The sequence below is a fragment of the Dichomitus squalens genome (genome assembly GCF_000275845.1).
Source record: "Dichomitus squalens LYAD-421 SS1 unplaced genomic scaffold DICSQscaffold_45, whole genome shotgun sequence".
Classification (NCBI taxonomy): domain Eukaryota; kingdom Fungi; phylum Basidiomycota; class Agaricomycetes; order Polyporales; family Polyporaceae; genus Dichomitus; species Dichomitus squalens.
This window is the reverse complement of record NW_006766927.1, coordinates 31,434-59,099: the sequence shown is the minus strand read 5'-3', so window position 1 is coordinate 59,099 and position 27,666 is coordinate 31,434. Positions and strand designations below refer to the sequence as shown.

At 54.6% G+C, this 27,666-nt stretch overlaps 10 protein-coding genes across 10 annotated transcripts; 9 read left to right on the top strand and 1 right to left on the bottom strand.

Annotated features, from left to right (window-relative positions):
* Positions 1 to 1,065: 1,065 nt before the first annotated feature.
* On the top strand, positions 1,066 to 1,867 carry DICSQDRAFT_173353 (uncharacterized protein; the record flags this gene model as incomplete). The annotated part of the gene is made up of 3 exons (XM_007369172.1): positions 1,066 to 1,473; positions 1,528 to 1,653; positions 1,712 to 1,867. The coding sequence occupies 3 exons, from the start codon at positions 1,066 to 1,068 to the stop codon at positions 1,865 to 1,867; spliced, it is 690 nt and encodes a 229-aa protein (XP_007369234.1).
* A 287-nt stretch (positions 1,868 to 2,154) lies between these two features.
* On the bottom strand, positions 2,155 to 3,383 carry DICSQDRAFT_129138 (uncharacterized protein; the record flags this gene model as incomplete). The annotated part of the gene is made up of 8 exons (XM_007369171.1): positions 2,155 to 2,290; positions 2,345 to 2,459; positions 2,696 to 2,771; positions 2,822 to 2,843; positions 2,907 to 3,000; positions 3,060 to 3,104; positions 3,155 to 3,227; positions 3,312 to 3,383. 8 exons carry the CDS (start codon positions 3,381 to 3,383, stop codon positions 2,155 to 2,157), a joined length of 633 nt encoding a protein of 210 aa, XP_007369233.1.
* A 509-nt stretch (positions 3,384 to 3,892) lies between these two features.
* On the top strand, positions 3,893 to 4,952 carry DICSQDRAFT_139822 (uncharacterized protein). Its single transcript, XM_007369170.1, has 2 exons — positions 3,893 to 4,153; positions 4,209 to 4,952. Exons 1-2 carry the CDS (start codon positions 4,072 to 4,074, stop codon positions 4,799 to 4,801), a joined length of 675 nt encoding a protein of 224 aa, XP_007369232.1. The 5' UTR covers positions 3,893 to 4,071; the 3' UTR covers positions 4,802 to 4,952.
* A 293-nt stretch (positions 4,953 to 5,245) lies between these two features.
* On the top strand, positions 5,246 to 7,200 carry DICSQDRAFT_173350 (cytochrome P450; the record flags this gene model as incomplete). Its single annotated transcript, XM_007369169.1, has 9 exons — positions 5,246 to 5,378; positions 5,445 to 5,542; positions 5,597 to 5,688; positions 5,741 to 5,882; positions 5,944 to 6,110; positions 6,178 to 6,304; positions 6,729 to 6,805; positions 6,869 to 6,898; positions 6,963 to 7,200. 9 exons carry the CDS (start codon positions 5,246 to 5,248, stop codon positions 7,198 to 7,200), a joined length of 1,104 nt encoding a protein of 367 aa, XP_007369231.1.
* Positions 7,201 to 7,990: 790 nt separating this feature from the next.
* On the top strand, positions 7,991 to 10,608 carry DICSQDRAFT_110876 (cytochrome P450). Its single transcript, XM_007369168.1, has 13 exons — positions 7,991 to 8,345; positions 8,397 to 8,494; positions 8,555 to 8,646; positions 8,708 to 8,849; positions 8,911 to 9,083; positions 9,142 to 9,392; positions 9,446 to 9,512; positions 9,580 to 9,780; positions 9,835 to 9,864; positions 9,922 to 10,155; positions 10,220 to 10,252; positions 10,310 to 10,338; positions 10,405 to 10,608. Exons 1-13 carry the CDS (start codon positions 8,216 to 8,218, stop codon positions 10,554 to 10,556), a joined length of 1,632 nt encoding a protein of 543 aa, XP_007369230.1. The 5' UTR covers positions 7,991 to 8,215; the 3' UTR covers positions 10,557 to 10,608.
* A 2,327-nt stretch (positions 10,609 to 12,935) lies between these two features.
* Positions 12,936 to 16,800, top strand: DICSQDRAFT_139814 (kinase-like protein). Its single transcript, XM_007369167.1, has 7 exons — positions 12,936 to 13,051; positions 13,108 to 13,337; positions 14,242 to 14,630; positions 14,696 to 15,391; positions 15,465 to 15,583; positions 15,674 to 15,839; positions 16,001 to 16,800. Exons 2-7 carry the CDS (start codon positions 13,141 to 13,143, stop codon positions 16,525 to 16,527), a joined length of 2,094 nt encoding a protein of 697 aa, XP_007369229.1. The 5' UTR covers positions 12,936 to 13,051; positions 13,108 to 13,140; the 3' UTR covers positions 16,528 to 16,800.
* A 238-nt stretch (positions 16,801 to 17,038) lies between these two features.
* Positions 17,039 to 17,936, top strand: DICSQDRAFT_110868 (uncharacterized protein). The gene is made up of 4 exons (XM_007369166.1): positions 17,039 to 17,120; positions 17,189 to 17,373; positions 17,431 to 17,748; positions 17,800 to 17,936. Exons 1-4 carry the CDS (start codon positions 17,055 to 17,057, stop codon positions 17,846 to 17,848), a joined length of 618 nt encoding a protein of 205 aa, XP_007369228.1. The 5' UTR covers positions 17,039 to 17,054; the 3' UTR covers positions 17,849 to 17,936.
* A 3,004-nt stretch (positions 17,937 to 20,940) lies between these two features.
* On the top strand, positions 20,941 to 23,027 carry Dslcc8 (laccase; the record flags this gene model as incomplete). Its single annotated transcript, XM_007369165.1, has 10 exons — positions 20,941 to 21,120; positions 21,178 to 21,246; positions 21,299 to 21,419; positions 21,485 to 21,598; positions 21,659 to 21,722; positions 21,782 to 21,877; positions 21,928 to 22,084; positions 22,142 to 22,339; positions 22,403 to 22,666; positions 22,731 to 23,027. 10 exons carry the CDS (start codon positions 20,941 to 20,943, stop codon positions 23,025 to 23,027), a joined length of 1,560 nt encoding a protein of 519 aa, XP_007369227.1.
* A 1,088-nt stretch (positions 23,028 to 24,115) lies between these two features.
* DICSQDRAFT_68006 (uncharacterized protein) lies at positions 24,116 to 25,718 on the top strand (the record flags this gene model as incomplete). The annotated part of the gene is made up of 3 exons (XM_007369164.1): positions 24,116 to 24,249; positions 24,304 to 24,575; positions 24,637 to 25,718. The coding sequence occupies 3 exons, from the start codon at positions 24,116 to 24,118 to the stop codon at positions 25,716 to 25,718; spliced, it is 1,488 nt and encodes a 495-aa protein (XP_007369226.1).
* Positions 25,719 to 25,859: 141 nt separating this feature from the next.
* Positions 25,860 to 27,338, top strand: DICSQDRAFT_163120 (uncharacterized protein). Its single transcript, XM_007369163.1, has 3 exons — positions 25,860 to 26,036; positions 26,090 to 26,618; positions 26,689 to 27,338. The coding sequence occupies exons 2-3, from the start codon at positions 26,164 to 26,166 to the stop codon at positions 27,182 to 27,184; spliced, it is 951 nt and encodes a 316-aa protein (XP_007369225.1). The 5' UTR covers positions 25,860 to 26,036; positions 26,090 to 26,163; the 3' UTR covers positions 27,185 to 27,338.
* The last annotated feature ends 328 nt before the right edge of the window (positions 27,339 to 27,666 follow it).

The following is a 27,666-nucleotide window of genomic DNA, read 5'->3' as shown; positions in this document are numbered from 1 at the left end:
TCGCTGCTTACACGAAGCCCGCACCCCGCTCGAGCGCATCACCTGCTTCAAGGTGCTCGAAAGAAGGGCCACTATCAGCGCGACTGCCCAGAGCTCAAGACTGAAGAGGCCAACTGCGCATTTTCGGCAACCGTTAGCGCCGATCGGCTTCTTGCCGAGAAGGAGACGGAAGCGTGGTAAACGCCCCGATTAAGGGGATGTATTAGACTTATCGTACGTTATCCCTTATTTGTGCGGACACAAACCCCTCCTTCCTTGCTCGCTGTTTCCCTTATCCCCGCCCCGTTCCATTTGTTTGTTACCCTTCGCTCGTTGCCCGCGCTCGCTCGAGGGGATGTGTTGGAATCCTGGCGTCAAGATGGCGAGCTCGCGGAACAAGCGCCACAGGTCCCGCCTCCCCGACGGATACCCGCGCCCTTATCTACCCCTATTTAGCTACGTATATAAGCCTTATTGTATCTAGTGTGTACGGCACGCGTTTGCACCGGCCAAACGCGAATCCCATTTGTGCCCGCTTGCCCTCGAACTTCTACACTGGCAACCCGACTCGGACGGCGCTTTGGCCACCATCTGCGGCCTGGCACATTGTGAAGCCAGCACCTTCGAACCCCATATGTTGTTGGAAATGACATCAACCACGGACGCGTGTACCGTGGACGCTGACATATTGCTGCGCCTCAGACATGTTCTGGGGCTACTTCTTGCGACGCAGCACCGCCTCACGTTGTGCCGGAATTGGCTTTGTTCCTCCAATGCGGACATTCGCATCTCGCTTCGGCCAAAGCGTCTGGTGAGCTTTGTCCCTTCGCGCTTTGTGGTTTATCGCATGTGCCCTCCTTGTGTCTATAAGTGTTGAACACGCCGCCAACCACTCAAATCTGTTCTATACTCTGCGCCAAAACGCCGTCCGCGCCACCAACACCAACTGCTCGCCACAGCGACAGCCCGCCACAACGAAGTCTCGACTGTCGACGCGTAAACGCACTTGGTTCCCAGATGGAGACTCGCTCTACGCGCTACCGATCTAAGGCTCCCTCTCCGAGCTGCCCACCTCTTCCTCCCGTCATGGATGACTGGGACATGATCTTTGAAGGAGAGACGCGATTGTACCAATCACTGTTTCCAGAAACCGAGAACAAATACCCCAGGGCGTTCTCAACCATCGAAGGCGCCACCACATTGACTGAGAGCGAGGTGCAGGTACTCAAGCCTGTTCCTCGCGATGCCAGACACGTCGGTGGAGACCACTCGCAAAGGGCCGTGGACCGACCCATGACGCGGTCTCAAGCTGTAGTCGGACAAAAGATTGAGTTCTCATTCAACAGGAACGCCCGGCCGTTTCTTCGACAGCGCGGCATACCTATGTATGCGCTCCTGTGTGCATCCGCAGCAGCGCTTCACAGAATTGTCCTTGGAGCAAGGACGAAGGTGCTCACCAACGTGGCACTGCGGCGGATTAGGATCCGCTTCGTGGTGCGCATCCTCCTGTATGCTTGCCTGAGCAAACATTTACCATCATGCCTGCAGTGGCCGCACCCGGCAGGTTACGAGCCTGCGGCCGAGGTGTACGAGGAATGGGTCCCCGTCAACGACACGCTGACACGGCTGCAGCTGGCGATGTTGGTGGCGCAGGTGTTCAATAGGTTCGTTGAGGTGAGCGTACTCATGACGTATCCCTCCTGTCCCGACTCGTCGTTGATGACATGTCTAGCAACAGCGTACATCCCGTTTATCCCATTACGAGGTGTTCGAATTTCGGCTACGCCAAGACGCGTTCTATAGGGTTTGGCTTGTCAGATTAGAGCGCGTGGAGAGCAATCTCTTCATCGCCGACTTGAATTATGCGGTATCAGACCCGGATGAATAGCTGCCGACTTCTGTGCTTGTGCCTGCGCCTCTGCTCTGTACACTGATGTATTCTTCACGACTAATGCCTAGACCACATTGATACCTGCCATACCATCGTACATGTAGCCTATCCTTGCTTATCATATTTATACATGATCTTGATTCGAGAAGACACTACCCTGGACAAGTGAATGCACGCCTATAGAGCTCTTCATTTCAGTCTGCCATTGACGTGTGAAACCACAATTCATGTCTGCTGCAGGAAGTGTCGGGTTTCGTAGATGAAAGGAAGAAGCGTAGCCTTCGTCAAGCATACCAGCACTGAAATTCTTTTCCGCGATGGACGGTCCCCGGGACGAACTGGACCGCCTTAGCTGTAGAGACGTGCCGCAAAGCGTCGAGCGCCTCGGACACAGGGATAGCACCAGTCGCAGCAAGCCGCCTGAAAAGACCTTGGTACGTTTTTAGATGACCCGATGACAGAGGTCGGACTAACCGCATAGGGGGCGCCCCTTTGTGCTCGTATTCGTCTTGAAAACGCTCGATGACTTCGCTGGTCTTCAAAGGGCGCCCCGTTCTGGCTTGCCGCGATCGGACCATCAGGCGTAGATCTACGACGGGACATACATCTCCGCAGGGTGGCGTAACACTCTTCGACTCGTAGGGCTCGGATTTAGCCGACGGGCTGACTATATGCGCGTTCAAGGGAGGAGTGCTCAGCAGTGTGCGGTCTAAATCTTCTTCCGGATCACCGGATTGGCTATATGCGGGTCGGACAGGTTCGGTGGAGTAGCCTAGAATGTCTCTTTGAGCCTGAAGTGAGAAGGGTTCTCGATACATAACTTACCGTCAATCACGTACGCGGAGATTGGCAGACGGAACCGTGCAGCCACTACTGCAGAGATCCATGCCCAGTGAAATACCTGGGAGGTTCGGTTCAGCCAATAATTACTTCCTCACGTTCTGCGCTTACAGCGATAGACCTCTGGTACAACCTATCGACACGGAAACTACTTGAGCATAGCCTGCTTGCGGTATATCGAGTAGCGCGTACTCACTTGAGAAACCATGGGTCGTCCTCGCCATCGCAGAAAACGTACGTCGCACCCGTTGCGCCAGACTGAGGGAAGGCGATTTTGCCTCCATTATGTACTAGAGCAGAAGTGGGAGTTCCAGCGAGACATCGCACTGGCGCGCCTCGCCTCACTCACCCCATTCCTTCTTCGCCATTATAGGGACTCGTGGACTGAAGCAGGCTATATGCACAGTGTAAGCGAGTTGAGCGCATATGCACGACATCACGCACCGTTACCGGAAAAGAGCTCTAAAGCAGAAGTGCTGTCCATTCCGGAGGAACGAATATTGGGGTCTGCGAGAGGCTGTTTGTCGTTTCAGTCTCGAGAAACAGCTCAGAGGGAAGGCTCACATACCAAGCGGAATGGAAAGCGAAGCGTTAGACATACCCTCCCGTTGGTGGCTTTACTAGAAGCAGACGCAGGTGGCGCTTGCCAGTACTTACTCGGAAGCCTGGTCATCTTGGGCGCTTAGTGGTCGTCAAGGGAGACTCGAAGTGAGACTCGAAGCTGGCGAGAGAGCAGAGGTCCGGGCTCCAGCAGTCGAAATCAGCCTTCGGACTCTGTTGTAGAAGAGGGAAGTGAACAACATGATACGGACCAAGCCGATAGATAAGCTCGGGGATGACAAGAGCCATAACTGACATCCACATTGTCCTGTTTACGTTGGAGCTGGCAAGGAAAGCCACGGATGAGCCGCCTGAGGATGATGGAGACAGGCCTGTGCTGTTTGCAGCCCCGTCGATATCATGGCGGCCAAGACGTCGTCATACTCGGACTAGTCAAGTCCGGATGGGACTGCATACAGTCGGATCCCAGTACGAAGGGAGTGTACGACGGCGCCAGTGGCCTGGATTCATCCGCAGTTCGTCTACTCGGCGTCTCACTCATGCTCTCCATTTGATATCCCCATACAATTCACAAAAGTGCTTTGGTACTTTTCCGTCACTGTCGTACTCAACGCGCCGCCATCTTTCCGGTCTTGTCTTCAGAGCACGCAGGGACCACGCACCGGAAATCTCCCTTGGCGCTTATCCTGTCGCTTTGTCCGTCTCCATGCTTGGGCGCATCCCATAAGAACTCGGTCTTCGTTGAACTGGAATGACAATACCTTTCTTGGCCAGACCATCTTACCACCTATCGGACCGCAATGTCTGAAACGAAGCAGACCTGTACCTGCGGCCAATGTTTCGAGGGCTGGTTGTCGCCTAGGATGAAGGAGCTGTTGGACTGTGAGTGTATATCCCTTTTTCCCGCCACAACCACCTCGTCAATATGCCCTCTCAGACTCCACGGAGCTTAGATATGGGCTCGCGAAGTCTCTCCTCCACACTCAGGACGGTGTTGGAGAAGATGTCACAAGCGTCCTCCCCATCGATTACACCCACATAGACAACTCCGTCTACTATCTGCCCCTTGAAGTGCGCCACAAGATCGGGCCCTCCACACAGTCTGGAGATGCTGTCTATCGTGGATATATTGCCGTTTTCGAAGCAATCAAGGACCTGCTCAGCGAGGAGCGCAAAGATTTCCCCACTGTGGCTACCGTCTCCGCCAAACTCGCTGAGTTGCGTGACTCGGAAGACGCGTCATTGAAACCCATTGCCGTCTTCCTCGATAACGGAGGCAAGGCAGAATACGCGCTTGATTGCATTGTCGATCGCGCGCGAGAGGAACTCACCCCGCTCGGTCGTCTCTACGATGCGGAGACGCAGTACATCGACGCAGTCCTCGACGGCGAAGAGAACCACGAGAAGTGCGCAAATGACCTCGACTTTGGGCTGGTGCGCGAGAAGCTAGGGCTCTCCGTGGAGAGTCTGGGAGCTCTCCCAGACGACGACGAGGACTCTCGCGATCCAGTGTCAGACGACGAAGAGTAGTGGAGGCTTGAGATTTCTGAGAGTTGTCATGGCGGAAAGGTTCGGATATCTTTCGGGCATATTGGATACTCGCAGCTAAGTAGTGCAATCCTATACTGTAATTGAATTGACGTCAAGCGATGCGTGCTGTTGTACATGAGATGTCAATGCGCCCCACATCTTGCGCCACGCACAGGCAGGCCGTGCGGACGAATGCTCTCGGAACGTATCAAAGTCATCATCTGAATGGTCACCGGTACCGCGACCCCCATAGACGCTGATGCTCTTCCTGCTATAGCTCACACACGATGCCTCAACACTGCGCAACCAAACCGAAGCGTTGCTCTGTCACACGGGTGAAACCGGCAGCAGTCTACTCGGTGACTCGATCGACCTTCTCGTTCCCAGAGAAGGATATATACTTCTGGACGCCATCTTTGCTGGTCATGGTTTCCGGAGACCTTCATGGCCAACCTCGCTGTTTTCGTTGTTGTCTGTTCTATTGCCTATATGATATGGCGCTTCACGCGTAACTTCTTTGTGGGCACCACCCCACTCGACAACATCCCAGGACCGGCTCCAGCATCACTGCTCCTAGGTCCGTTTGTGCCCATAAACCATGCTCGTCTTGACCGACGCACTAATGTTTTCTTCCATGAACCAGGAAACATGCAACGATTCTTTACCCACGACAACGACGCCTTCCTCAACCATCTTATAGAGACCTATGGTCCGGTGTCCAAGCTCACTGCTGCCCTCGGAGTACGCGTTTCCTTTCTCCTCTTGTTTCGAGCTCCCTGACGTCAGTCGCTACAGATCAAGACTCTACACGTTTATGATCTGAAGGCCCTGCACAGCATCCACGTCAAGGATCAGGACAACTACTGGAGGGGAAAGATAACCAACGAGTACGTATTGACGCTTGGTCTTGGTCGAAGCGTCGCTGAAGGGCAATCGCAGAACCGGCGATTTGACTATCGGGCCTGGACTCTTGTCGGCCTATGGCGAAAAGCACAAGAAGCAGCGCAAGATATTGAATCCGGCGTTCTCCACGCCCCACATGCGCGAATTGACCCCGCTGTTTTTCGATATTGTCGGAAAGGTGGGATGTCGTGGCCACGTTTTCTCATCCAAACTTTGTCTGATGACAAGAAGTAGCTCAGAACCGCAGTCGAGAGACAGGTCAAGGATGGTCCGAGGGATATCGAGATACTTGGTTGGATGAAGCGCGCTTCCATGGAGCTCGTTGGACGGGGATCCTTGGGTACTCGTTTGATCCCCTGGTGTCCGATTCGGAAGACGCATACGCAAAGGCGTTCAAGGATCTCATGTTTGTCTAATTAAAGCCGATCTTGCTATCCGTGTGAGCACTGATCATCGTGCCCCTCTCTACCCAGACCTGCCACTACGGAGGCCCGTAACTGGGCAGTCATCATCCCCTTTCTCGGCTACCTTGGACCGGCGTGGTTTCGCCGGCGCGTTCTTGATGTGCTGCCCATCAAATCCGTCCAGCGCGTCAAGAATGTATGTGACACGTTATATGACAAGGCGAAAGGAATACTCGAGGCGAAGAGAGCGGCAGTCGCCCGCGGGGATCAGGAGTCGTTGCATACCGTCGGAGAACGAAATGATATGATGAGCATCTTCCGTAAGCCCCACGATATACCGTCTCTTTTCATGCCATCATAACATTTGTTCAGTGAGAGAGAACATGAACGCTGCCGATGAGGACAAGATCCCTGATGAAGAAATTTTGGCTCAGATAGGGTGTGTGCGAAGCTTTGGCACCGAGTCATCTGATCACGAACTTTGCGGCACACCTAGCACGTTCATCATCGCTGGAGTGGACACTACGGCTACCACGTTGTCACGTATTCTACATCAGCTCTGTCAGCATCGAGACGTCCAAAGTGAACTTCGTTCTGAAGTCACAGCGGCGTTTGAACAGTACGGTCCTTTGATCCCGTATGATGAGCTTTCGCAGCTGCCTTATCTGGATGCTGTTTGTCGCGAGACACTGCGTCTGTAAGTGTGCATGTCTCGGCTTGTACTTCGCTTGGCTTCTGAACTGTTTTCCGTGGGCGATAGATACCCTACGGCGTACCTATCCGTCAGAGAGTAAGTGCATATAGGTCTAATGATTCTGAGGAATCTTCATAGCTAATCGCCGGGCGTGAACTAGGGCTCGAATGGATACCGTCCTCCCATTCTCCGAGCCAGTCTGTGGTGTCGATGGGACGCTCTTGTATGAGATCCTCGTACCTAAGGGTACTATCTTATGGTCTTATATCCGTGCATGCAATACCAACAAGGCCTTGTGGGGGGAGGACGCCCTAGAATGGAAGCCAGAGAGATGGCTCCAGCCATTACCTCAAGCCGTAGAGGATGCTCGTGTCCCTGGAACATACTCGAATCTGTAGGTGGCATCCGTTGCCTGTCCTTATTTCCGTCGATTGAGCATCTTGCGTTGACTTAGGATGTCGTTCCTTGCTGGGAGTCATGCTTGCATGTGAGATTCGATGTCTATACGTGGGCCTGTGATGGGTGCGCTGACGCAATTTGACCATATACCAGCGGCTTCAAATACGCACAGCTCGAAATGAGTACTTCCTTCGCATGGATCCCGTGCAGCCTTGAGATGGACTGAATGGATGCTACAGAGGTGGCACTTGCGATTTTAGTGTCATCCTTCAAGTTCGAGCTTTCCGAGAAGCCGATAGTGTGTAATTTCGAAGGAGTTCCCTACTCGGCAAGTAGTTATTCAGGCAACGAGCCCGAAATGACCCTCAGGATGAGTTTTTGGAATCCTTGACCCTCTAAGGATTACGACGAGGCCGACAGGAAGCTCTGAAATTCGTTGCGGCTGCCGCCTAGTAAGGAATATCAAGCTAGTAGTTCGAACTTCTAGAATACTGTAATTGCATGGTGCATGCCGCTAGTGTAGTATGCGTTGTAATTGGATCTCCCATCTTGGATAACCTATCGAAGTGATACGGCTCTCCTGGACCAAGTACAAGACTGGTAGGTATTCGGGCGAGTGGCTTCAATTAGCCTGAAGCTGGTGAATCCCTGCCGAGTTGGCGCCGAGGCAGAAGTGCGTATAGACGCTGAGGCAACGTGCTGGCGCGCAAGTACTAACCGACTATACCGTGACTAAGTACTAAGTAGTGATGTTGCTGCCCCTTCATCGACTACAGCGAAGAGTCTCGCCGCGCCCTTGTTCCGATCGTCATTGAGAGACGGTAGGAATCGTATCGAGTGGTCGGTCGCTGCTACTAGTCATTCTCGTGAAACGCTCGTTCCGCATCAGCATGCACGCAACCGGTTTTGACATTTCGGACATAGAGAGACAGCGCCGGGCGCAGTTCGTCGACTTGCAGAAGCACTTCGCACGCTGAACGTGAACCTTGTCGTCTTCACCATCCGATATCTGCCATGACCCAGCTGCTCGTCTTGGCTGTCTCTCTGGGTGCCCTCCGTCTTCTGTGGCTTCTCATCAGGAATTATATCGTGCGTACTCCAGTCGACAGGATTCCGGGTCCCCCATCTGGATCGGTCTTCTCAGGTACGGTGCACTGATGGCGACACAACGCGAGTCTCACTCCGTTTGTGGCAGGCAATGTGGAGCAGCTCTTGGCTCGCGACAATGCGGAATGGCTCACGGGGTTTCTCGATAGTTACGGCCCGGTTGCGAAGATCAATGGCTTCTTTGGGGTATGTTACACTCCTTCTCTCACACTCGATTTCAGCACCTATATCTGCGGAGAACCTTAGGCTCGGTGGTTACACGTGTACGATCCTAAGGCTCTTCATTCAATATATGTCAAGGACCAGGAGAGTTACAGCAGAGGCCCCCGAACCATCCTGTGCGTTATCCCCGTCGCGACGGTCGTGAACCTATGTTTCCGACTAACTTTCTGTACTAAGTACAAACACATTGCTATTTGGGCCAGGCCTTTTGTCCACCTTCGGACAGAAACATAGGAAACAGCGTAAATCGCTCAATCCTGCGTTCTCCGCGGCTCATATACGCGGATTGGCACCGATCTTCTACCGCATCACTGGAAAGGTGACTCCGTCGAAGTATCTATACGCATCAATTGGCTCAAGGGCGAATGATCTTCTCTCAGCTGAAGGTCGGTCTTGAGGCCCGCGTCATCAATGGCTTGCAGGAAATCGACATTCTTGCCTGGATGGGTCGCACTGCACTGGAGCTGGTCGGACAGGGTATGATGGGATACTCTTTTGATCCACTGGTTGAAGAAGTGCACAACGACTTCGCTGAAGCCGTCAAAGCATTCGTGTTCGTACGCACTATCGCCATCATTTACGCAATCTGCGGAACTCACTTTCACTTCTAGACCGACCTTCGCTGAGGTTCAGTGGGCAAGAGCACTGGTACCGGTCACAGTGAAGCTTGGTCCCGCATCGTTCCGCCGTTTCATGCTCGATCGCTTGCCTATCAAATCTATCCAGCGTATGAAGACAATCAGCGATGTGATGCACGAGCGTTCAAGGCAGATCTATAACGAGAAGAAGGCAGCCATCGAACACGGAGACAGAGATGTTGTCCACGCTGTCGGAGAAGGGAAGGACATGCTTAGTATCTTATGTACGTTTCTCCTCTTGCATCTACTATAGCGACCCTCTAAAAATCGACACCAGTGAAGGAAAACATGAAAGCCGCCGACGAAGATAGGCTTCCCGATGACGAGCTGTTAGCGCAATTAAAGTCAGCGGGCCCCAAGTCATCTAGCACTCCCGTTGATTGATACCCATACGGGCTCCCATTACTACAGCACTTTCATCTTTGCCGGTGTTGACACTACGTCGAACGCGGTATCGCGCATACTGCATCTTCTATGTCAGCATCAGGACGTGCAGGACAATCTCCGCGCAGAGTTACGTGCAGCAATCGAGCATTACGGTGCTGAAATCCCGTATGACGAACTAACAGCATTGCCGTACCTCGACGCGGTCTGCCGGGAGACGTTGCGTCTGTGAGTCTCGCCAACTAAGTTTGTCGGGTGTGCTGTCTTCTAATGGTGCGTTAGCTTCGCCCCAGTAAACATCTCAATCAGACAGTGAGTGCTGTGCAGACTTCCGCGGCGACCACCCATTCATTTGAGGTGACCTTTTAGAGCGTGGCGCGATACGATGCTCCCGCTACTCGAGCCAATCCATGCTATCGATGGGACGATAATGACGGAGGTCCCAGTGCCGAAGGGCACGACCGTGATCGCGAACCTGCCCGCTTGTAATACCAACAAAGCTATATGGGGCGAGGACGGATGCAAGTGGAAGCCTGAACGATGGCTGCAGCCGCTGCCTCGGTCCGTCGAGGAGGCTCATATCCCTGGGATATATGCTAACACGTGGGTGTTACATTGATGCATCTCGGTCTTCACAACTGTCCTGACGTTATGCGGTTTTTGCCAGGATGACTTTCCTCGCGGGAGGATATGCTTGCATGTAAGTCCTCGTGCCAATGGCGCCCTACCCGCTGCTAACCAATGCTGTACGATGCAGCGGTTTCAAGTTCTCACAGCTCGAGATGAGTGCGTGTTACTTACCACTACTCGCGACTGTTGTTATATGATTGACATGCACGTTACTGCGCTCAGAAAGTGTTCTGTCCATGCTCGTCGATAATTTCAAGTTCGAGCTTCCGGAAAAGCCGATCACATGGAACTTCGCCGGTATCAACTATCCGTCGATGGGTTACACAAGCCCCAAGCCGGAAATGGTCCTCAAAGTTAGTTTTGCCGTCCGGTAATCGTAGTGCCGCTGCGGAGGGTCACTCGTAATCCAATGCTTGCAGTTTATCTTGATCAATGCAGTTGAGTGTGACTGGCTATAGCCAAGCCTGACGCACCAATGCGACTAGAGTACTTCTGTCTCTCACTGCGTACAGTCGCACAATCCCTTTCAAGACGTAGTAACCTCAGTCTATACTCCTTCGGTTACCGTATACTCGCAGTGTCCCACGTTCGTTAACGGCGCTAAGCCTGCGTTAGTCAATCAAGCAGCAACATAACGACTACTAAGTGTCGACGCTGTGCGTAATTGCCGTAAGGCACTCGGTTCCTGTGCCGTACCACTCTGACACGAGCTAGCCGATAGCGGGTGTATACATGCGCAAGGGCTTCGTGCCTGACCGAGTATGGAAGGAGGCCTATTGTACTTGGCGCTACAAAGCGGCGCACCAGTCGTACATCAGGACGACGAGGGCGATATCAGTATGCGCACGGTATTCATGTATAATCGAAAGGACCGTGAGCAAGATCTCTTCCCCGCTTTGCGTACCAGTGGCCCCATCAGACCCGAGCCACACCCCGGACAAAGCGCGTTCACAACAGAGCATGTTCGCGCTTTGACACACTATCCGATTCTTATAGTACTGTGATCGAATATGGAATCAAGGGAATTCCAGCTCCACCTCGCACACCTCTCAGTAATGGACCCCTACACCGCCACTCCTCTACCTGGGTTCTCCTTGAAAGATCGCGACAGGACCACATGTGACCATGACCGACAATGGAAAGCCGCAGAGTCGGAGGTCATCTATACGACCGCATCTTCTCGCTCGTCGAACCATCCAACACATCTTCCTCTGCGCCATCGTACCCAACCACTGCCCTGGCCACCCAACGCCACTGTGTGGGATGACCGACCTGCTGAGATTCAAGTCTTATACTCTACAAGCGTTCGAAGTCCACTGGCACGCTATGTCGGCAGGCCGAGTATCGACCTTGACGAATATGTACACAGGAAATTACCCCGGTACGGTCTAGGAGTTGGCAGGGCTGTTAGCTTCAATCTCGCGAAACGTATCCAAGGCAAAGAAGGCGTACCAATCAGCTTCTTGCTCAACGAGACTTTGGGCGCCTTGGTGAATGTGGTAGAGCACCCATACAAACGGATACCGACCCTATTGTTGGAGAGCAGGACATGCTTTATAACGCTGAGGTTGAGGGTGAGCGCTGCCGACTCACTTAGAAGACACCAGCTCACGGTGTTTGGCCAGTGGCCTGCATGTCCAGGCCTGCCGCAAGAGCATCACATAGCAACTGACCTCACAAGTTTTGAGACGACAATGCTAGGCCTTGCGTTGAGCATAGCCAAGGCGCTAAGGAAATGCGCGTCCCTTGAGCCGGTGAGCTGATCCTCGCATCGTTCAAAGAGTGTGTATTGACAGAAAAATGTCTGTACAGGAGACGTGCTTCCCCCAAAACGTTGCGGGCGCAGGACTCGGTTTCGCACCACAAAGGCTGTCCCTCGGATACCTGTGGCTCGTTGCGCTCTGCAGGACGGAGCTAGAGAATGTGTTCGAGGTAGAAGTGCATAGTCACGGACTTATGTAATTTGTTGCTCGTTGAACGGACTTCGGAATAGGATTGGGCATGTGGTTGTCGAGCTTTTGTCATGCTGAACAAGGGTTCTGCTCTGCAAGTACCTTGGTCTCGCAAGAGACGCCGTCGCGCAGCACCCTTGGCGGTCGCATCCGTGAGCTGCCCGGACCTGGATCTTTATGAAGCAACGTGGGCAACGGGGTCGCGATATGAAACGGGGGAAGGACGTAGAGAAGACGTGAGAAGCCTGCCCAGAGGTTTCTGGACGTACAGGGAGGATCATGTTACCCAAGGCGTCCCGTTCTCCGAGAGCATTGCAGACATGCACGCGGCGCGGGTCTCTAACGGATGCGCCAAGTGCGCAGCGATACGGCGGACACACGATCAAGAGACAGCGAGGATGGCGGAGTCGCGCGACTATGGACCGGGCGTGTGGGTCATTGTCAGCACAGACCGTGTGGTCGGTCTCGATGGCCGGAGCAAGGTTGGCGTCCTGGCTTGAACGTTGGGAGGAATTGTGTGATCTCTGCTCCGGGTGCAGGCGGATCTGGCGTTGGAAGCGGGCTATGCGTTGTCAATGTGGAGGTTGTGGTTTGGAGGATTGCCTGACGGACTATGTGGCAGCAGGGACATAGCATACTGTGCGGCGCGATAGGCACGCGGAGGAGTGTATGATATCCGGAGGAGGAGATTAAGCGGGGCGAGCCAATCAGCAGCCGCGCAATCCGCGGGCACTTGCCTAATCGGGAGATGTTTACCACTCGCTGGACGCGCGCGCATCCCAAGTCCCTCTCGCCAACATACTCCTCCCTCCGTCGCACAGACATCGCCCAGTATCCCGCCCAAACGGCCAACCCTGTTCCCGGCGAGGCTCTAATAGGCACGAAGGCAGAAAGCGAAGTCATCTCACGCGGAAACTGTGCGTCGTAAGCAACCTTATCTCCATGCCGCGCCCTTATCTCTGCATCACCGCAGGTCCACTCAGCGAGCGATAGCCCTTCGGTCAATATGTCACACGCTGGCTCCTACGACTCTTCTCACTCTCATTCTGTCATGACCGAGGACGAAGAGGATTGGGAGGACTACGTCAAGGGCGGGTACCACCCCGTACACATCGGCGACACCTTCTCCGACGGCAGATATCTCGTCGTCCGCAAGCTTGGCTGGGGCCATTTTTCAACAGTATGGTTGGCGAAGGACACCAAGTGAGCGCTTTCTCTTCCCTTGATATCTATCCTATATCTATCCTTTTCCTTCCGTATTCCTGCTCCGCCCCATACTCGCGACATACGCCCTCAAGGCAACCCCGCACACGAGCCCTATGCGCGCCCGACTACCCACCGCACGCCGCCGTCGAGCTTGTGGGGAGGTGCTGACGCTTCAGGCGCACCTCTACCGCAGTTTTGGCCGCTGCTTCGCGGTGCATTACGATTGCGCGCATCGATATGCGCGTGATTTTCGCTGCATGCATTCGCGCCGTCTTGTAATTGTTGGGCGCGCTTCCCGAGTCTCCTCCGCCTGCCGCAGCGTCCCTCGCCTTCCTGACAAGCATTCTATCTTTACCTCCCCTCCTCAGCGTCATCCAACTCGTCAGAGGCAAACCATAAAGCTGAGGTAGGGCTTGGAGGGCCGATCAAGCCATGCAGGCTGTCCATTAGACTCCCGCAGCGCTTCCTCCCCGTCGGTGCGTAGTCGCAAGACTTCGCGAGCATGAGCACTTCATTCGCTCCACGCCGCGTGCGCGCTCTCACCCTTCCTGTCCGTCCTCATTCTGCGCCCCTCGCGTTCACTGTGCCCTCTCGTCTCTGCCGAGTTATTCGCTGGTATTTTCCCGATATGGCTAGGTAGCGCCATCTTCTAGACGGTGCGGTCGCGTGGTCCGTGAATGTTGTCATTCTCGCAACACGAGCCTTCCTGCCAAATACTGCAGCGATTTACCCATTGTCGGTTGTGAATGGTTACTTGTTGCCAGCGACATGCTCACAGAGCATGACGCATTCAAGGAGGGCAAGTTCCGAGCCGTGACGACGTGTTCAATTGCGCATCCGCATAGGCTATCGTGGCCAGGCTTGTACAATAGGTTGGCGGTGCTAACCACTCTACTTGCAGGCTGAACAGGCACGTGGCACTCAAGGTTGTCAAGTCTGCTCCACGCTACACCGAGACTGCACTCGACGAGATAAAGCTCCTTCAGCGATTGATCACCTCCTCAACCCCACCTGTGCAAGCCACCTCCGAGAACCCAAACCCCCCTCCATCACCGTCTCAAACGCATCCCGGTCGATCACATGTCATCTCCTTCCTCGACCATTTCCGACACAAAGGCCCAAACGGCACGCACGTCTGCATGGTGTTCGAGGTACTCGGCGAGAACCTGCTTGGTCTGATCAAGCGCCATCAGAACAAGGGCGTCCCCATGCACTTGGTCAGGCAGATCGCGAAGCAGATCCTCCTAGGCCTCGATTACATGCATCGTTGTTGTGGTGTCATTCACACAGGCGAGCTTAAGGAATGCCCCCGCAGCGGTTGGTACGGCAGAGCTGATGTCTGCGTGCTTCTGCAGATCTCAAGCCCGAGAACGTCCTGATCTGCATTGAAGACGTCGAATCTGTCATTCAGGCAGAGCTGCAGGCGCAGTCGGCCTCCCAAACCCCACCACCGACGCGCCTAGTCGGTGTTCCCCCTTCACGCGGGCGGGGCGGTAACCAGACGCCCCGCTCTGAATCCGTCTTCATCACCGGCTCCCAGCCGCTCCCCTCTCCGTCCTCCTCCTTCGGTTCCACCTCTCACCTCGACCGGTGGGCGTTCGGGATGAGCAAAATTGAAGATGGCGATGGAGCGAGCGGCCCGGGGAGCGTCGGGAGCTCGAACAAGGTCAAGGCGCACAGCGACGAGCAGGAACCGAGCGACAGGGAGAAGCAGCGCGCAGACTCTGCAGAGGATACAGCGGAGCGGATACAGAACGTCACGCTAGACGGGTCACCTTTTGGAGAGAAGACGCGTCCAGATCCCAAGGCGAAGCTGGCGGGGCCATCGTTGCTCTCTCAGCAGGCCCCCGCCGTTGCGGGCGCAAGCTCTTCTCAGCCGCACGTGCAGGCTACGTCGGCCCCGCCGGCGTACGCTTCAAGTACTACTGACGAGCCGATGGACGCTGCGGATCCGCCGCTGTCGACGAGCGCTATGTCTGTAGATGGAATCGGAGGACCTGTATACGAGGGTCCAGAGAAGATCACGGTCAAGATCGCGGACCTGGGTAATGGTGCGTCTTGACTTTGCGTGCTTTGCATACGCGGTACAAGTTATGGGTGCTGACACGTGCGCGTGCGTTCCAGCAACGTGGGTGGAGCACCACTTCACGGACGATATCCAGACGCGGCAGTACCGTTGTCCAGAGGTTATACTCGGCGCGAAGTGGGGGCCAAGCGCGGACATCTGGAGCGTGGCCTGCATTGTAGGTGCTCGTTTGTCGCTCGCGTGCTGTGTCGCCTTGTGTCGTGGTGTCCGCGTTCGAATCTCTGATCTCGTCCGCTTGGCTGGGTAGATCTTCGAACTCATAACGGGGGGCGACTACTTATTTGATCCAGCGTCTGGCTCGCGATACAGCAAGGACGACGACCATATCGCGCAAATCATCGAGCTCATGGGCGAGTTCCCGAAGAGCCTCGCGTTCTCGGGCAAGTACAGCTCCGACTTTTTCAACCGGAGAGGTCCGTGCCGTTCTCTTGTCTCGTGCGTTAGTAGCGAACGTTGATCTTGTTTATCCCCTTCGATCGCATACGCCGTTCTGCCGCATTGTGGCTATGCACCCGCTGCTCTGCCGCTACTTCTCTCTCTGGATCCACAATTCGCCATATTCGCGATCGCGCAGGTGAATTGCGACATATTCAGAAGTTGCGATTCTGGCCGTTAGACGCCGTGCTGCACGACAAGTACCTCCTCCCGAAAGAGGAGGCGGACATGATCGCGTCGTTCCTCACCCCGATGCTTCGCCTCAACCCTGACAAGCGTGCGAAGGCGTCCGAGCTCATCCACCACGCCTGGCTCGACGGTATCGTCGTACAGGGTGAGATCGACGTCATTCGTCGCGCAGAGGAAGAAGAGGCACGGCGGAGAAGACAAGCCCAACAGGTGGCAGCAGATTCCCAAGCCGAAGCCGCGCTCGCCCAGACCGCGACACAGGGCGGAAAGGAGAACGTGCAGGTCCCATCGCCGGACGTGGACGCGATGAAGCCGGTGGACGACATCGTCGGAATGGAAGATGCGGAGAGCGTGGCCGCAGTGCCGACGCTCGTTGCACCGACCCCTGGGAACAAACCGGGTCACGCGCACTCGGCGAGCAAGAGCGACGTGCCGACGCTTCAGACAGTTATTCCACACGGCAAAGGACGGGCATAGTACGTGCGAACGTGCGTGCCTGGTCGGTCGTCGGTGCTTATCCGGCCCGTGCTTGTTGGGAGGTGGCACGGACTCCGTGAGTGTCGTGCGGTGTATGCGAGGACGGGTGCGAGTAATGGCCTTCGTGTGTGTAGGATTCGGTGATGCTGTGATATTGTAGACTTCATCTGGTTGCTGCTTGTAGAATTGTGCGCATGCGCGCTTGTACTAGCTGTGCGCGTTCATCTTGCTGTATCGTTGGTGCTGCTGTGACTCGTACTATATACAATCCTGTTCCAATCATCTGTCTTCGTGCGCTCGTATGTAGCAACAGCGAGTGGTCCAGAGTGCATACGTAAGGGCAAGTAGAAGCGCGTTGATGTTGATGCGCTGCGAGCCGCCTCAGACTCCAGCGCTCTAGCGCTGGGCAGCTACCGCAGCACAGGGTCATCTGATAAGTACATCGCGAGTGACGGTGGCTGACTTTCACGCCCTTTAACCTGTACTCGTCCAACATGTCTCAGTCGTCGGACAAAAGCATCGCAGTAATGGAGCCTCACTCCTATACGCGAGACAATGATTTCTTCATCGACGTCAAGCCGCTTTACCTCCGAGTAAGTCAGTACCATAGAGATCATGCCTTGTAGCACGTCAGCTACAAGCCAACACTATGTTTGTCTAGGCCGAGGGCACTCTTTTTTGCGTACCTCGTCATTACTTTGAGAAGTCCGAGGTGTGGGAAGGACTGTTTACCCTTCCGGCGACGTCCGATTCGCCTCGAGAGGGATCAAGCGAGGACTACCCTCTTTTCCTAGAGAGCATCAAAGCAGACGACCTCAGGGAGTTCCTGAGAGTCTTGTCTTGCAGGTATGTATAATAGTATGTGTTTTCATAAGCCGCGCTGATGCTATGAGGGTGTACTAGGCTTTTAGCAGCTGGTGACGGCACCTCCATACGATTCATACCTACCTCGTGGTTACCTGTCCTCAAGCTCGCGTCCTTGTGGGACTTTCCGAAGCTAAGGGCCCTGGCCCTTAAGTATTTGAAATCACAGGATTGCATGACTCGTCTTCGCATATCGAGACAATACGACGTTAAGGAGTGGTTCTTGCCTGCACTGAAGGAGGTGGCGGTGCGTACAGAACCACTCACCATGGACGACGTCAAAGAGCTTGGCTTGGAATTCGCCCTCAAAGTGATGGCGCTTCGTGAGAAGGCTCGGGGCGCACCATGCATAGCAAGGTTCGTACAAGAGTAGAAACCACATAGTACGCTTCCTAATCCCACGACCAGCGATTTGCACGACTATGATATTGACCGGATACTAGGAAAGGAGACGTAGAGCTAGCTTGTATATGTACGGTATTGTACAGGCTCGTATAACTCGGCCGAATGTATATCTGAGGGATCTCTGGCGTGGCATGCGCAGTCCAACAGTGGCAATAAGGGGGATCATACCTGCGCAGTCGAATGCTATCCATCCCGGAGAACGAGCGCAATGCGACAGACAGTTTGTGATAGGGATTGATGGACGTTAACGCCACTAGCCTGACGTCTACAAAAGGATTAAGATCTGATGAAAGGGAGATTCCTATGGTTGTGACGGTCATGACTTGTGGCGTATCACACCTGAGCATTCCGTAAAGTACACACGAAGTGCATCACCGCCGCTGAGGCTTACTACACCGGCTCTGACGCGACCAGACTCTTGGCATATACCCTAGACATAGTTGGGGATAGGAGAAGTTGAAGCAACCTGGTAAACAGATGACAATAAGGAAACTATCATCAACCAATAAGTGGCGGGACACGAAGTCAAATAGTACATACAATGATCATCGAACACATCAATTCACTTGAGCCCGACTCGTTGAGCGTAGCAAGGAAGCGAGAGTAATCTTGCAGTGCACTGCTTCTCATACGCAGCTAGCAGTTCTTCTGCAAACATGATCGATCAATGTAGACGAATCTAGGTGGCATATCGTCTATCTTGATGGAAGGCCTTCGGTGTTTCAATGGCGAATGGCCGTGTAATGTCACAGGCGATCAAGGAATTGGAACGTCAAAATAGTAGTTCTTCACGGCGGGATCCCCATCTCTTCCTGCAGTCGAGATGTTCGAACTTCGGCCCTGCGTCATGAGACTATATGCCTATCAGTCATCTGGTAGCCATAGTTTCACAGATAGGGACTGACGGCAATCTGTAACGTGTGTTCCCTCGAATTCGACATTCACCTTGAGACACTCTCCGCCGAGCTTGCACGTCTATCATCGACAGCATGACGAATATGTTACAAAACGATACATGCGCCTTCTCAGCTGGAGCTGCGCTGAGTTGTTGAGTTGTACAGGTTATGGGAATCTGTGCACTGCGTCGCAGGTTGACAGCAATGGCCGTAGTAAGTTACTCTCTTTGACACTTGGGAGCGGACGAGACCTCGGTACCTGGGCGAGACATATGGGCGGCCAGCGCCGCGCTGATTGGGTGGGGTCATTCGTGGAAAATTGCAGATGAGACGGTCCAAGTGTCGGTTTGGCCGAAATGTCTGGAACGGTGGGATGCAACAAGGGGAAGTCGTCGTGCACAAAAGGGAAGAGAGCCGGACCTAGTTAGACCTGGCCAAGGATCAGTGACTCGGAATGTCCAATGGCGGCAGGCAAAGCGCCGACTCGCTGCCACGACCGTCGCACGAGTAGGGCCCTGGCCGTAGAGAGGAAGATCCAGAACTAGTGCTTCGACTGACGCTGCTTGGCAGAAGACTTGCGCAGACGCGCTAGTGTGCCTGGACGAGGAGAAGGGGGTTTGAAACCGGCCATCCGAGGGAAAGGGAGACAGGGGATTTGAGCGGATCACTCAATCAGCGAGCTACAGTCACTCGTGTAGCTGCCTTGCATACTAGGCAGATCACATAGAACCTTTCCGTGCGGGCAGCAGCGCCCTGCACAGTATACAGGATACCGGTAGAATTCATATACGACTCGGATCCCATACGTCCACTGTCGAGCGGCAGACTTGTGTCTGAGTGGACCTTGTCAACCTTGTCCTCAAACGGAGGCAATTCATGAGGGGTACCTAGACAGCGAGTTGAGGTCATGGCTGAAACGTTGAGAATATCAGTACGTATACGTAGGATGCAGAGCAAATCCAGATCCTAGCGCCAATGATGATGAGAGTATCGACGACCCGAGTCTCTCTATATTGGCATGTGAGTCCCTACAACAGGCATTAAGCGTTATGACGAGACCATCGCCTGTCATACTCGGTATTTACTTACATAACGGATCGCGATGCCATTTGACCTGGAGGCTAAGAGGCAGGCGAAGAATCATCGGAGAGGAACGATAGCAGTCACATACCCCCATAAAAAGAGTATTACACACCACAGTCCGGCAAGGTTTGTAGATGAGCGATGGCGCACTGGTAAGCGTCAGCTGTAGCTTGTCAATGAGGCGGAAAGGACATCGAGCTGGCTGTTCAAAGGAATCCCAGCAACGTATCATCGCAGACGCCCATGACACGTCGAGATAGACGCCAGAGGGGTCCCTCTATGGCAGCCCGTCCGCTTGCTTCAACCAGGGCCGCCTTTACGAGAAGACCCCTTCAAACCGTGCGGAGTCATGTCGATACCCAGGCCTCAGGCTCAGCATCCACCCCTGTTCTTGTCCCTGACGACGGCTTCTGCTAAGCCTAACACTGGAGTCTCGACTTCCATTGCACGCCTAAGACGATTCTCATATCGTTGCTCAAGCGGACAGTAGTCTCGCAAGCTTTGGGGGTTCGTAGTACGTGCCACAGCTGCTGACGAACTCCAACACGCATACTGTGGCTCTTTTTGGACCCGAACCATCAGCAGCTACCTTGCACTTGCGGTTCGTCAAGGTCAAGATCGCAATGCGCCGTATGTCTCTGGATCCCGTCTTGAGGTCGCGAAAAGTGCGCATGTAGCGCGGTAAGATGTAACTCCTCAAGAGGACCGGTTGAGAGTCTCTATTCCATGCATCCCAATCCTTGATCCCACGGTGTCAGACACCCAAAGGTCGCCTAGTCTAGCTCTCTAACGAACCGATGCCATCGGGTCACCTTTCAGCGGTTCTCACCTTTGCCGATTTGGAAGGTCGTAATTCCCGACGGTCAGTGAGAACCACGAGAAGGCTCCATGGGCACCTAGGTATGCCCGATGCAAGGTGTGCATGCTCTCACGCATACTGAACACCGCCTTTCAGGGCGGAGGCGAGTAACTCCAGACTATGGCAGAAGTGGACGTGATATGCCCTGGTAAGGCAGCAACGAAGAGCAGCCACCAAATTCGCGACGTACAGGATATCGACGCCCCTGACGCCCTGGCACTCATAAAGGATGTGCCGAGGAAGTGTTGCCTCCTCAAGCCCCGGTCTCCATCAGGCCCTTGTGCGGTCCCCTCTCCCTCCCTCGCTATGGCCAAGTTTCAGTGGATTTACTATATCACCGTCCTCTGTGCTGCCTCCGCGTATGCAAGCATTGGACCTGTTGCCGACTTGACCATTTATAACGCCGACATCGCCCCAGATGGCTTTACTCGTGCTGCCATTGTGGTGAACGGTGTCTTCCCTGGACCGCTCATCACTGGCAACAGGGTCTGCCCTTCACTTACATTCCCTCCTTTGACTACAAACTGACGTTTAGTACGATAGGGTGATCGCTTCCAACTCAATGTCATAGACAAGCTGACGAACCATACGATGCTGAAGTCCACTAGTATCGTAAATTCCTTCCTTTGCTCTTTCTCTTCACGAGTTTGATGTTCTCCCGCAGCACTGGCACGGTTTCTTCCAGAAAGGCACAAATTGGGCAGATGGCCCTGCCTTCGTGAACCAATGCCCGATTTCTAGTGGTAACTCGTTCCTGTACGACTTTCATGTGCCCGATCAGGCTGGTAAGTCGAAAGTCCAGCGATAGATGTGATTGAAGGGGTACTGATACCTAACCCCACCCATGCAGGGACCTTCTGGTACCACAGTCATCTGTCTACGCAATACTGCGATGGTCTGAGAGGTCCCTTCGTCGTATATGATCCTCTTGACCCTCTTCGCCTGCTATATGATGTTGACGACGGTCAGTAGTACGCTGAACCTGCATGTGGTTTGTGTAAATTCTGATGTTCATGTGGCGTAGCCTCCACCGTCATCACCATTGCGGACTGGTACCACGTTGCCGCCAGACTTGGACCCCGCTTCCCGTGCGTTTTGGTAGCTTTTTTCACAGATTTACGTGACTCATTGCTTGTATGGCAACAAGGTTCGGTTCTGATGCTACCCTTATCAATGGTCTTGGCCGGAGCCCCAGCACGCCGACCGCTGATCTCGCCGTGATCCCGGTCTCGCATGGCAAGCGGTGCGTATATGTTTCAGATGTCTTGACATTGAGCTAACAGTCAGTAATAGCTATCGCTTCCGCCTTGTGTCTCTGTCCTGCGATCCGAACTACGTCTTCAGCATTGACAATCACGATCTATCTGTCATCGAAGTTGATGGCATCGAGACTGATCCGGTCACGGTCAACGCCATTCAGATATTCGCTGCTCAACGCTATTCGTTTATTGTGAGCATTCTACCAAGCTCAGTCTGCGTGGAAGCCGAGGCTCACGGGCTCGTCTAGCTTACAGCGAACCAGACCGTGGACAATTACTGGATCCGGGCCAACCCGAATTTCGGTAATGTGGGCTTCGCAGATGGCATCAACTCGGCCATCCTACGCTATCAAGGGGCCGCAACAGTAGAGCCTACGACGTCCCAGCAGTCGACTGAGGACCTCCTTGACGAGGTTGATCTCCACCCTCTCATCCCGAGAATAACAGTGCGTAACCAGTCGGTTCGAAGGAACCAGATATTGATATGCCCAACATCGTTGTCCCTCCAGCCTGGTCTCCCTTTCCAGGGAGGTGTCGACAAAGCTATCAATTTGGCCTTCAACTTCAACGGCACCAATTTCTTCATTAACAACGCTACCTTCGTGCCTCCCACTGTCCCTGTCCTGCTTCAGATCATCAGCGGGGCGCAGTCTGCCACGGACCTCCTGCCAGCCGGCAGTGTCTACGAACTTCCTAGGGACGCATCCATTGAACTCACTTTACCCGCCACGTTGAACGCCCCTGGTGCTCCCCATCCCTTTCACCTCCACGGCGTACGTCCTGTTGCCATCCGTTCCCCATATAGGAGTTATATTCACAGCATCTTACTCTCAACAGCATGCCTTCGCCGTGGTGCGCAGTGCGGGCTCACAGAAGTACAACTACATTGACCCCGTCTGGCGCGACGTCGTGTCAACCGGCACGCCCGCAGCTAACGACAGTGTCACCATTCGCTTTCAGACGGACAACCCTGGCCCTTGGTTCCTCCATTGTCATATCGACTTCCACCTCGACGCTGGCTTCGCCGTCGTCTTTGCAGAGGACGTCTCCGATATTAAGGCCGCCAACCCCGTGCCAAAGTCGTGGTCAGACCTCTGCCCGACATACGATGCTCTCTCGTCTGACGATCAGTGAGCGGCTTGGACGTCGGTGGGTATCCTCGCCCTAATATCTTGCGAGGATCATGGTGTGAATGTTCGTAATTTCGGCTGTATGCGTAGTTGTTGGTTTGGGGATCGGGTAAGGTTCCATATGTCCAGTTATGTGGCGGGCTCAGTCCTCTCTATTACTCAAATCTACATGAGGAGCAACCGGGAAATCCAATGCAGATGTTTTGTCGTGACTATGATCATCGTGGTCCGCGACTCGGACACTGAATACGACCTACGACTCTTGCGAACTCCGTTAGTACGTCATCGTAACCGCCTAAGCTACCTGCCGCATCAGCATCCACCAGTTCCGATGCGCTCCAGATACCAGACTCTGCCGCTCTTGAGAGCAACCGTCAGCAAGTCGTGCTGGCGAAGGACAGGTGTGAGGAGCGCTCGCTCTTGTTTGGCGACGAAGTAGCGATTCGCTTGGATCTTGGGTAATGTCCGTAAGGGGACAGCCACCATCTAAGACCACCTGTGAGCAGGAGATGCGTAGATGCGAGCGCTCCTAAATGCCCCTGACCAGGCGGCTGGCGAGGAAGACGGCGAACGTGCAGCCCATTCTGGAAGCCGCTGTTCTTGTCCGCATGCCGCTACCTCTGAGAGTGGATCTCATTTGCATTTCTCGGATACCGATAGACTGGGTGCAGACTACGAAGGAGTCAGTGCTGATGAAACGGGCAAGGCGTCTCGGAAGGACTCGCCCGACGAATATCACTATCGGAGTTGAGCAGCTGAGCTATAGCATGCCGCATGTTGGGAGAAGTCGAGTCATCCAGCCATATATGAATGTGATGGGAGAGTTTGACTATTACGTGTTCAAAAAGTGCAAATACCCGACACGGATGCTCTGTCTTTGTGGATCCATGTTGTGGACATTCTGCTCCCATCGCGACTCATATCGCCCAAAGGAGGAAGACACGGTCAGCACATGTCGGACACACGCCTCGGACACGTTCGCCTCTGGAAAAATCTCCGCTACTGCGACCGACATAAAAAGGCCTAGCGGTTGGGATGGGAGCTCAGAACTCCTCTCCTCTCCTGCGTGTCCAGCCACTCGACCGGTAGAATATGACTGAATCAACTGCGCTCTCCCTACTGCGTCGTTTACGGGAAACCTTGACCGCGCGATCTCCCTATTGCAGCGGCACCCTCGAGCTATCCCCTGCCAACTTCGAACTCTACTACGGCAAGGAGGACGCAAGGTAGGCAATTTCATGGTCTCCCTCTCGCACTTTGTTCGAGAGCGCCTCATTAAGCTCGAATAGGTTCATCAATCTATCGCAGACCGCGAACACCGAAGCCCTTGGCAAACTCGCGCAAGCGTGCGACGCTGCGAAGTTTGGTCGAGGGACAGAAACAGTGCTCGACGAGACGTACCGCAAGGCGGGGAAGATGGACGCGGAGCGCTTCGTGACCCGGCTTGACGTCGAGGACATCGGGCTGCTGAAGGCAGTGAACCTTGGCTTGTTGCCTCGTAGAGATCACAAACTCAATATCCGCGCCGAGCTGTACAAGCTGAATGTGTACGGTAAGCAATCGCAACCCTCGTGGAGATAATCACACACTCACCTCGATTTTCGTATGATCAGGGGAAGGCGCGTTCTTCAAACCCCATAGGGACACGCCCCGCGGGAAGAAAATGTTCGGCTCCCTAGTTGTCGTCTTCCCTACCGCCCATGAGGGTGGTGCGCTCGTCCTACGCCATCGAGGGGATGAGTGGACGTTCGACTCGGCAGCCATGCTCGCCGGGCGGGCTAACAGCCTCGCCTACGTTGCGTTCTTCAGCGACGTCGAGCACGAGGTCATGCCCGTCGTTTCCGGCCACCGCGTCACATTGACATACAATCTGTACTATGGCGACAGGCGTAAGCTCGCACCGACCGCGCGCCTCAAGGTCCGTACGCCCATTAACTCGAACACGTACGAGGTCAAGGACGCGTTGGGTGCGCTGTTGAGCGACCCGACGTTCATGCCGGAGGGAGGGACGCTGGGCTTCGGACTGAACCACAGCTACGCGTTCCCTGCTACGTGTGGCGACGCCGACTGGAACCCCTTCAAGGGCTTGAGCCGATGGCTCAAAGGCAGCGACGCTGTGCTGTACAAGGCGTGGACCGCGATGGGCATGGAGCCAAAGTTCCGTCTGGTCAGCGAGCACGACATCGTCCTCGACCATATGGTCAACCTAGCCGACTGGGGTCAGGTGGAGTGTGTGGAGAGAGCGCTTCTGAAGCGACACGACGGCTTGGTGCTGAAGAGCAAGGTGTTCTCTGGGAAAGATGGCGCTCTGTGGAGGGAGGGGGATAAGTACGAGGACGGGGATGAGTACGAAGGCGAAATTGGGGGTAATTCGTTGACGGTATACTGGGTCACGAATCCAAGCGGGGGTGGCCCCCGATCGGACTACCTGCATTACGGTAACGAAGCGTCCCTTGGGTACTTCTGGACTAGGGTATGTATCCTCGTCGACGTGCCTGGCGTTGACGAGAGATGCAAGACGTTGGGTAGGGAAAGCGGGAAAACGGCCAGGGAAGAGGAGGATGAAGATGAGGATGAAGAGGCGGATGAAGAGGAGGATGAAGAGCAGTTTAAAGAGCAGTTTGAAGAGGAGGAGGATGAAGACGAGAATGAAGGGGAAGACGAGGAAGACGAGGCTAAGAATGAAAAAGACTGATTCGTTTACGACCAATGTATTTCTCTTTGTGATACGTGCCTCTGTATACGAAGAAGACGGCGCAATGTGTGATACATTAAATGTAGGCCAAGTATGAGTGCTCTGAACGTGGGCGCTCAGTGCGCCCGACGAGACTCTCCGCCGTCGACCACGGCGGGGAGGACGTCGGTGCTCTTTGGCCTACACCACAACGTCGCCGTTGCAACTCTTTATCACCCGTGCGCGGGATCCCTTGCGTTCTTCTCCGTCTCGAGAAAGTTTCGAAGTTGGACTACCGCAGCACCCCACCACGACGAACCTCTCCGGCTGTATTGGCAGGTCTGCAAACCCCACTCTTCCCTCCTCCTGATAACGATAACACACCCCTGCAGCCACTGTCAACCCGACTGGGTGGGACCTGCACCTCCCATGCTCCCCAGTGCTGTCCTTGGACATCGGATCCTCCATGGCCGCTTTCAACATGAACCCCGAATCGACGACTACCACTGCGGTTCCCTCTCCAATCATCCCTGCCGTCGCCCTTCCCAAGCTTAGCCCAACTCACACTCTCGCTCCGCAGCTGGCGACTACGGAACCGTCGATCCCTACACCGCCTCTGTCCCCAAGGCGAGACGACGAATTCTATTGCCAGGACGTCGTCTTCCTCGTAAGCTCTCGGCAGTGCTGTACCCATTCTCCGATCGCAAACGAGCGTTCTTTCCCAACGCAGGTCGGAGGCGTCCTCTTCAAGGTTCCCCGCCGCCCGTTTGAGCACGACTCTAAGGCGTTCTCGGACACTTTTGGATTACCTCCTCTGAACAGCGCGTACGGCGTCGAAGGCTCGAACGACGACAATCCCATCAAGCTCGAAGGGGTGACGGAGGAGGAGTTCAGGCCTCTCCTTTGGGTCATGTTCAGGGCGTGAGTCTTCCCCGCTTCGCACTCTAGTTCCGCTCTTAGACCCTCTCGTCCATCGCGCGCACCCCGACAGTGGCTACGGCTCCGCGCGCATCCTGACACAACCCCAATGGACGTCCGTCCTCCGCCTTGCCACAATGTGGATCTTTGACGACATCCGCGAACGCGCCATCACTGAACTCTCCCGGCTCGTCACCTCCCCCGCCGCGCGCATCGTCCTCGCGCGCAGGTACAACATCCCCGGCTGGCTCGAGCCCGCGCTCACGACACTCGCGCAGCAGGAGCAGCCGCTGTCCGCGCAGGACCTGGAGGCGCTAGGGTGGGAGACTGCTGCAAAGCTCTTCCAGATCAGGGAGAGCGTCACGTTTACGGGGACGTGCGTTTGTGGGTGCAACTACTGCACGGTCGCGCATGGGCATATCGCGAACGCAACCGCGGGGCATGCTCATGGGCATGGACAGCAGCTTCCGGCAGGTGCTAGGGCGGGAGCCGTGACGCTTGCTGCGCTGAGGAAGCAGGCGGACTTTTCGCAGAAAATCCGCGTGGTGTTTGGGGCGGATTTGTATTAAGCGATCGTTGTATGTGCTGTTGCTTGGTATGTTCCTGTTTGATATGTATGTGATGTACTTTGTATGAGTAGTCGCGCTGCGCTCTCTCTCCGGTACCTGTTGTGTCTTTGCTGTATTTGATGCTCATTGTATTTGCATTTTGTTACATTCGCCGCTCACATCCGCCCGTCGCGACGCTTCAAGCACGACGTGTTTCCTTCTCTACGGCAGTGGCAGACCAGTACGTATTCTGTCTACTTGGTCACAGGACAGCCAACGGACGTCGAAGATCACGGTCGAATAAACATTCGAACTAGGTGTGTTGTCACCAATGCCTCTCTACCGCAGCACCCTAATCTCCATGACAGATTCAATCCGAAATGGTTGACAGACGACCCATATTTGGTACATGGTGGATGTCGGCGCCGACGGCCTATCTATATAGACAAACAAGGATTGCCCTGAGCAGTCTCCTGTGACACGCATGCGCTCGCTCGCTTACT

Coding starts and splice junctions, on each gene's coding strand:
- DICSQDRAFT_139822 (XM_007369170.1), top strand. CDS start 4,072: ATGTCTGAAACGAAGCAGACCTGTACCTGCGGCCAATGTTTCGAGGGC. Junction 4,154..4,208: donor GATGAAGGAGCTGTTGGACT/GTGAGTGTATAT, acceptor ATGCCCTCTCAG/ACTCCACGGAGCTTAGATAT.
- DICSQDRAFT_110876 (XM_007369168.1), top strand. CDS start 8,216: ATGACCCAGCTGCTCGTCTTGGCTGTCTCTCTGGGTGCCCTCCGTCTT. Junction 8,495..8,554: donor AGATCAATGGCTTCTTTGGG/GTATGTTACACT, acceptor GGAGAACCTTAG/GCTCGGTGGTTACACGTGTA. Junction 9,084..9,141: donor GAAGCCGTCAAAGCATTCGT/GTTCGTACGCAC, acceptor TTTCACTTCTAG/ACCGACCTTCGCTGAGGTTC.
- DICSQDRAFT_139814 (XM_007369167.1), top strand. CDS start 13,141: ATGTCACACGCTGGCTCCTACGACTCTTCTCACTCTCATTCTGTCATG. Junction 14,631..14,695: donor TTGTGGTGTCATTCACACAG/GCGAGCTTAAGG, acceptor GTGCTTCTGCAG/ATCTCAAGCCCGAGAACGTC. Junction 15,392..15,464: donor GATCGCGGACCTGGGTAATG/GTGCGTCTTGAC, acceptor CGTGCGTTCCAG/CAACGTGGGTGGAGCACCAC.
- DICSQDRAFT_110868 (XM_007369166.1), top strand. CDS start 17,055: ATGGAGCCTCACTCCTATACGCGAGACAATGATTTCTTCATCGACGTC. Junction 17,121..17,188: donor TCAAGCCGCTTTACCTCCGA/GTAAGTCAGTAC, acceptor ATGTTTGTCTAG/GCCGAGGGCACTCTTTTTTG. Junction 17,374..17,430: donor CTGAGAGTCTTGTCTTGCAG/GTATGTATAATA, acceptor AGGGTGTACTAG/GCTTTTAGCAGCTGGTGACG.
- DICSQDRAFT_163120 (XM_007369163.1), top strand. CDS start 26,164: ATGGCCGCTTTCAACATGAACCCCGAATCGACGACTACCACTGCGGTT. Junction 26,619..26,688: donor CTTTGGGTCATGTTCAGGGC/GTGAGTCTTCCC, acceptor GCACCCCGACAG/TGGCTACGGCTCCGCGCGCA.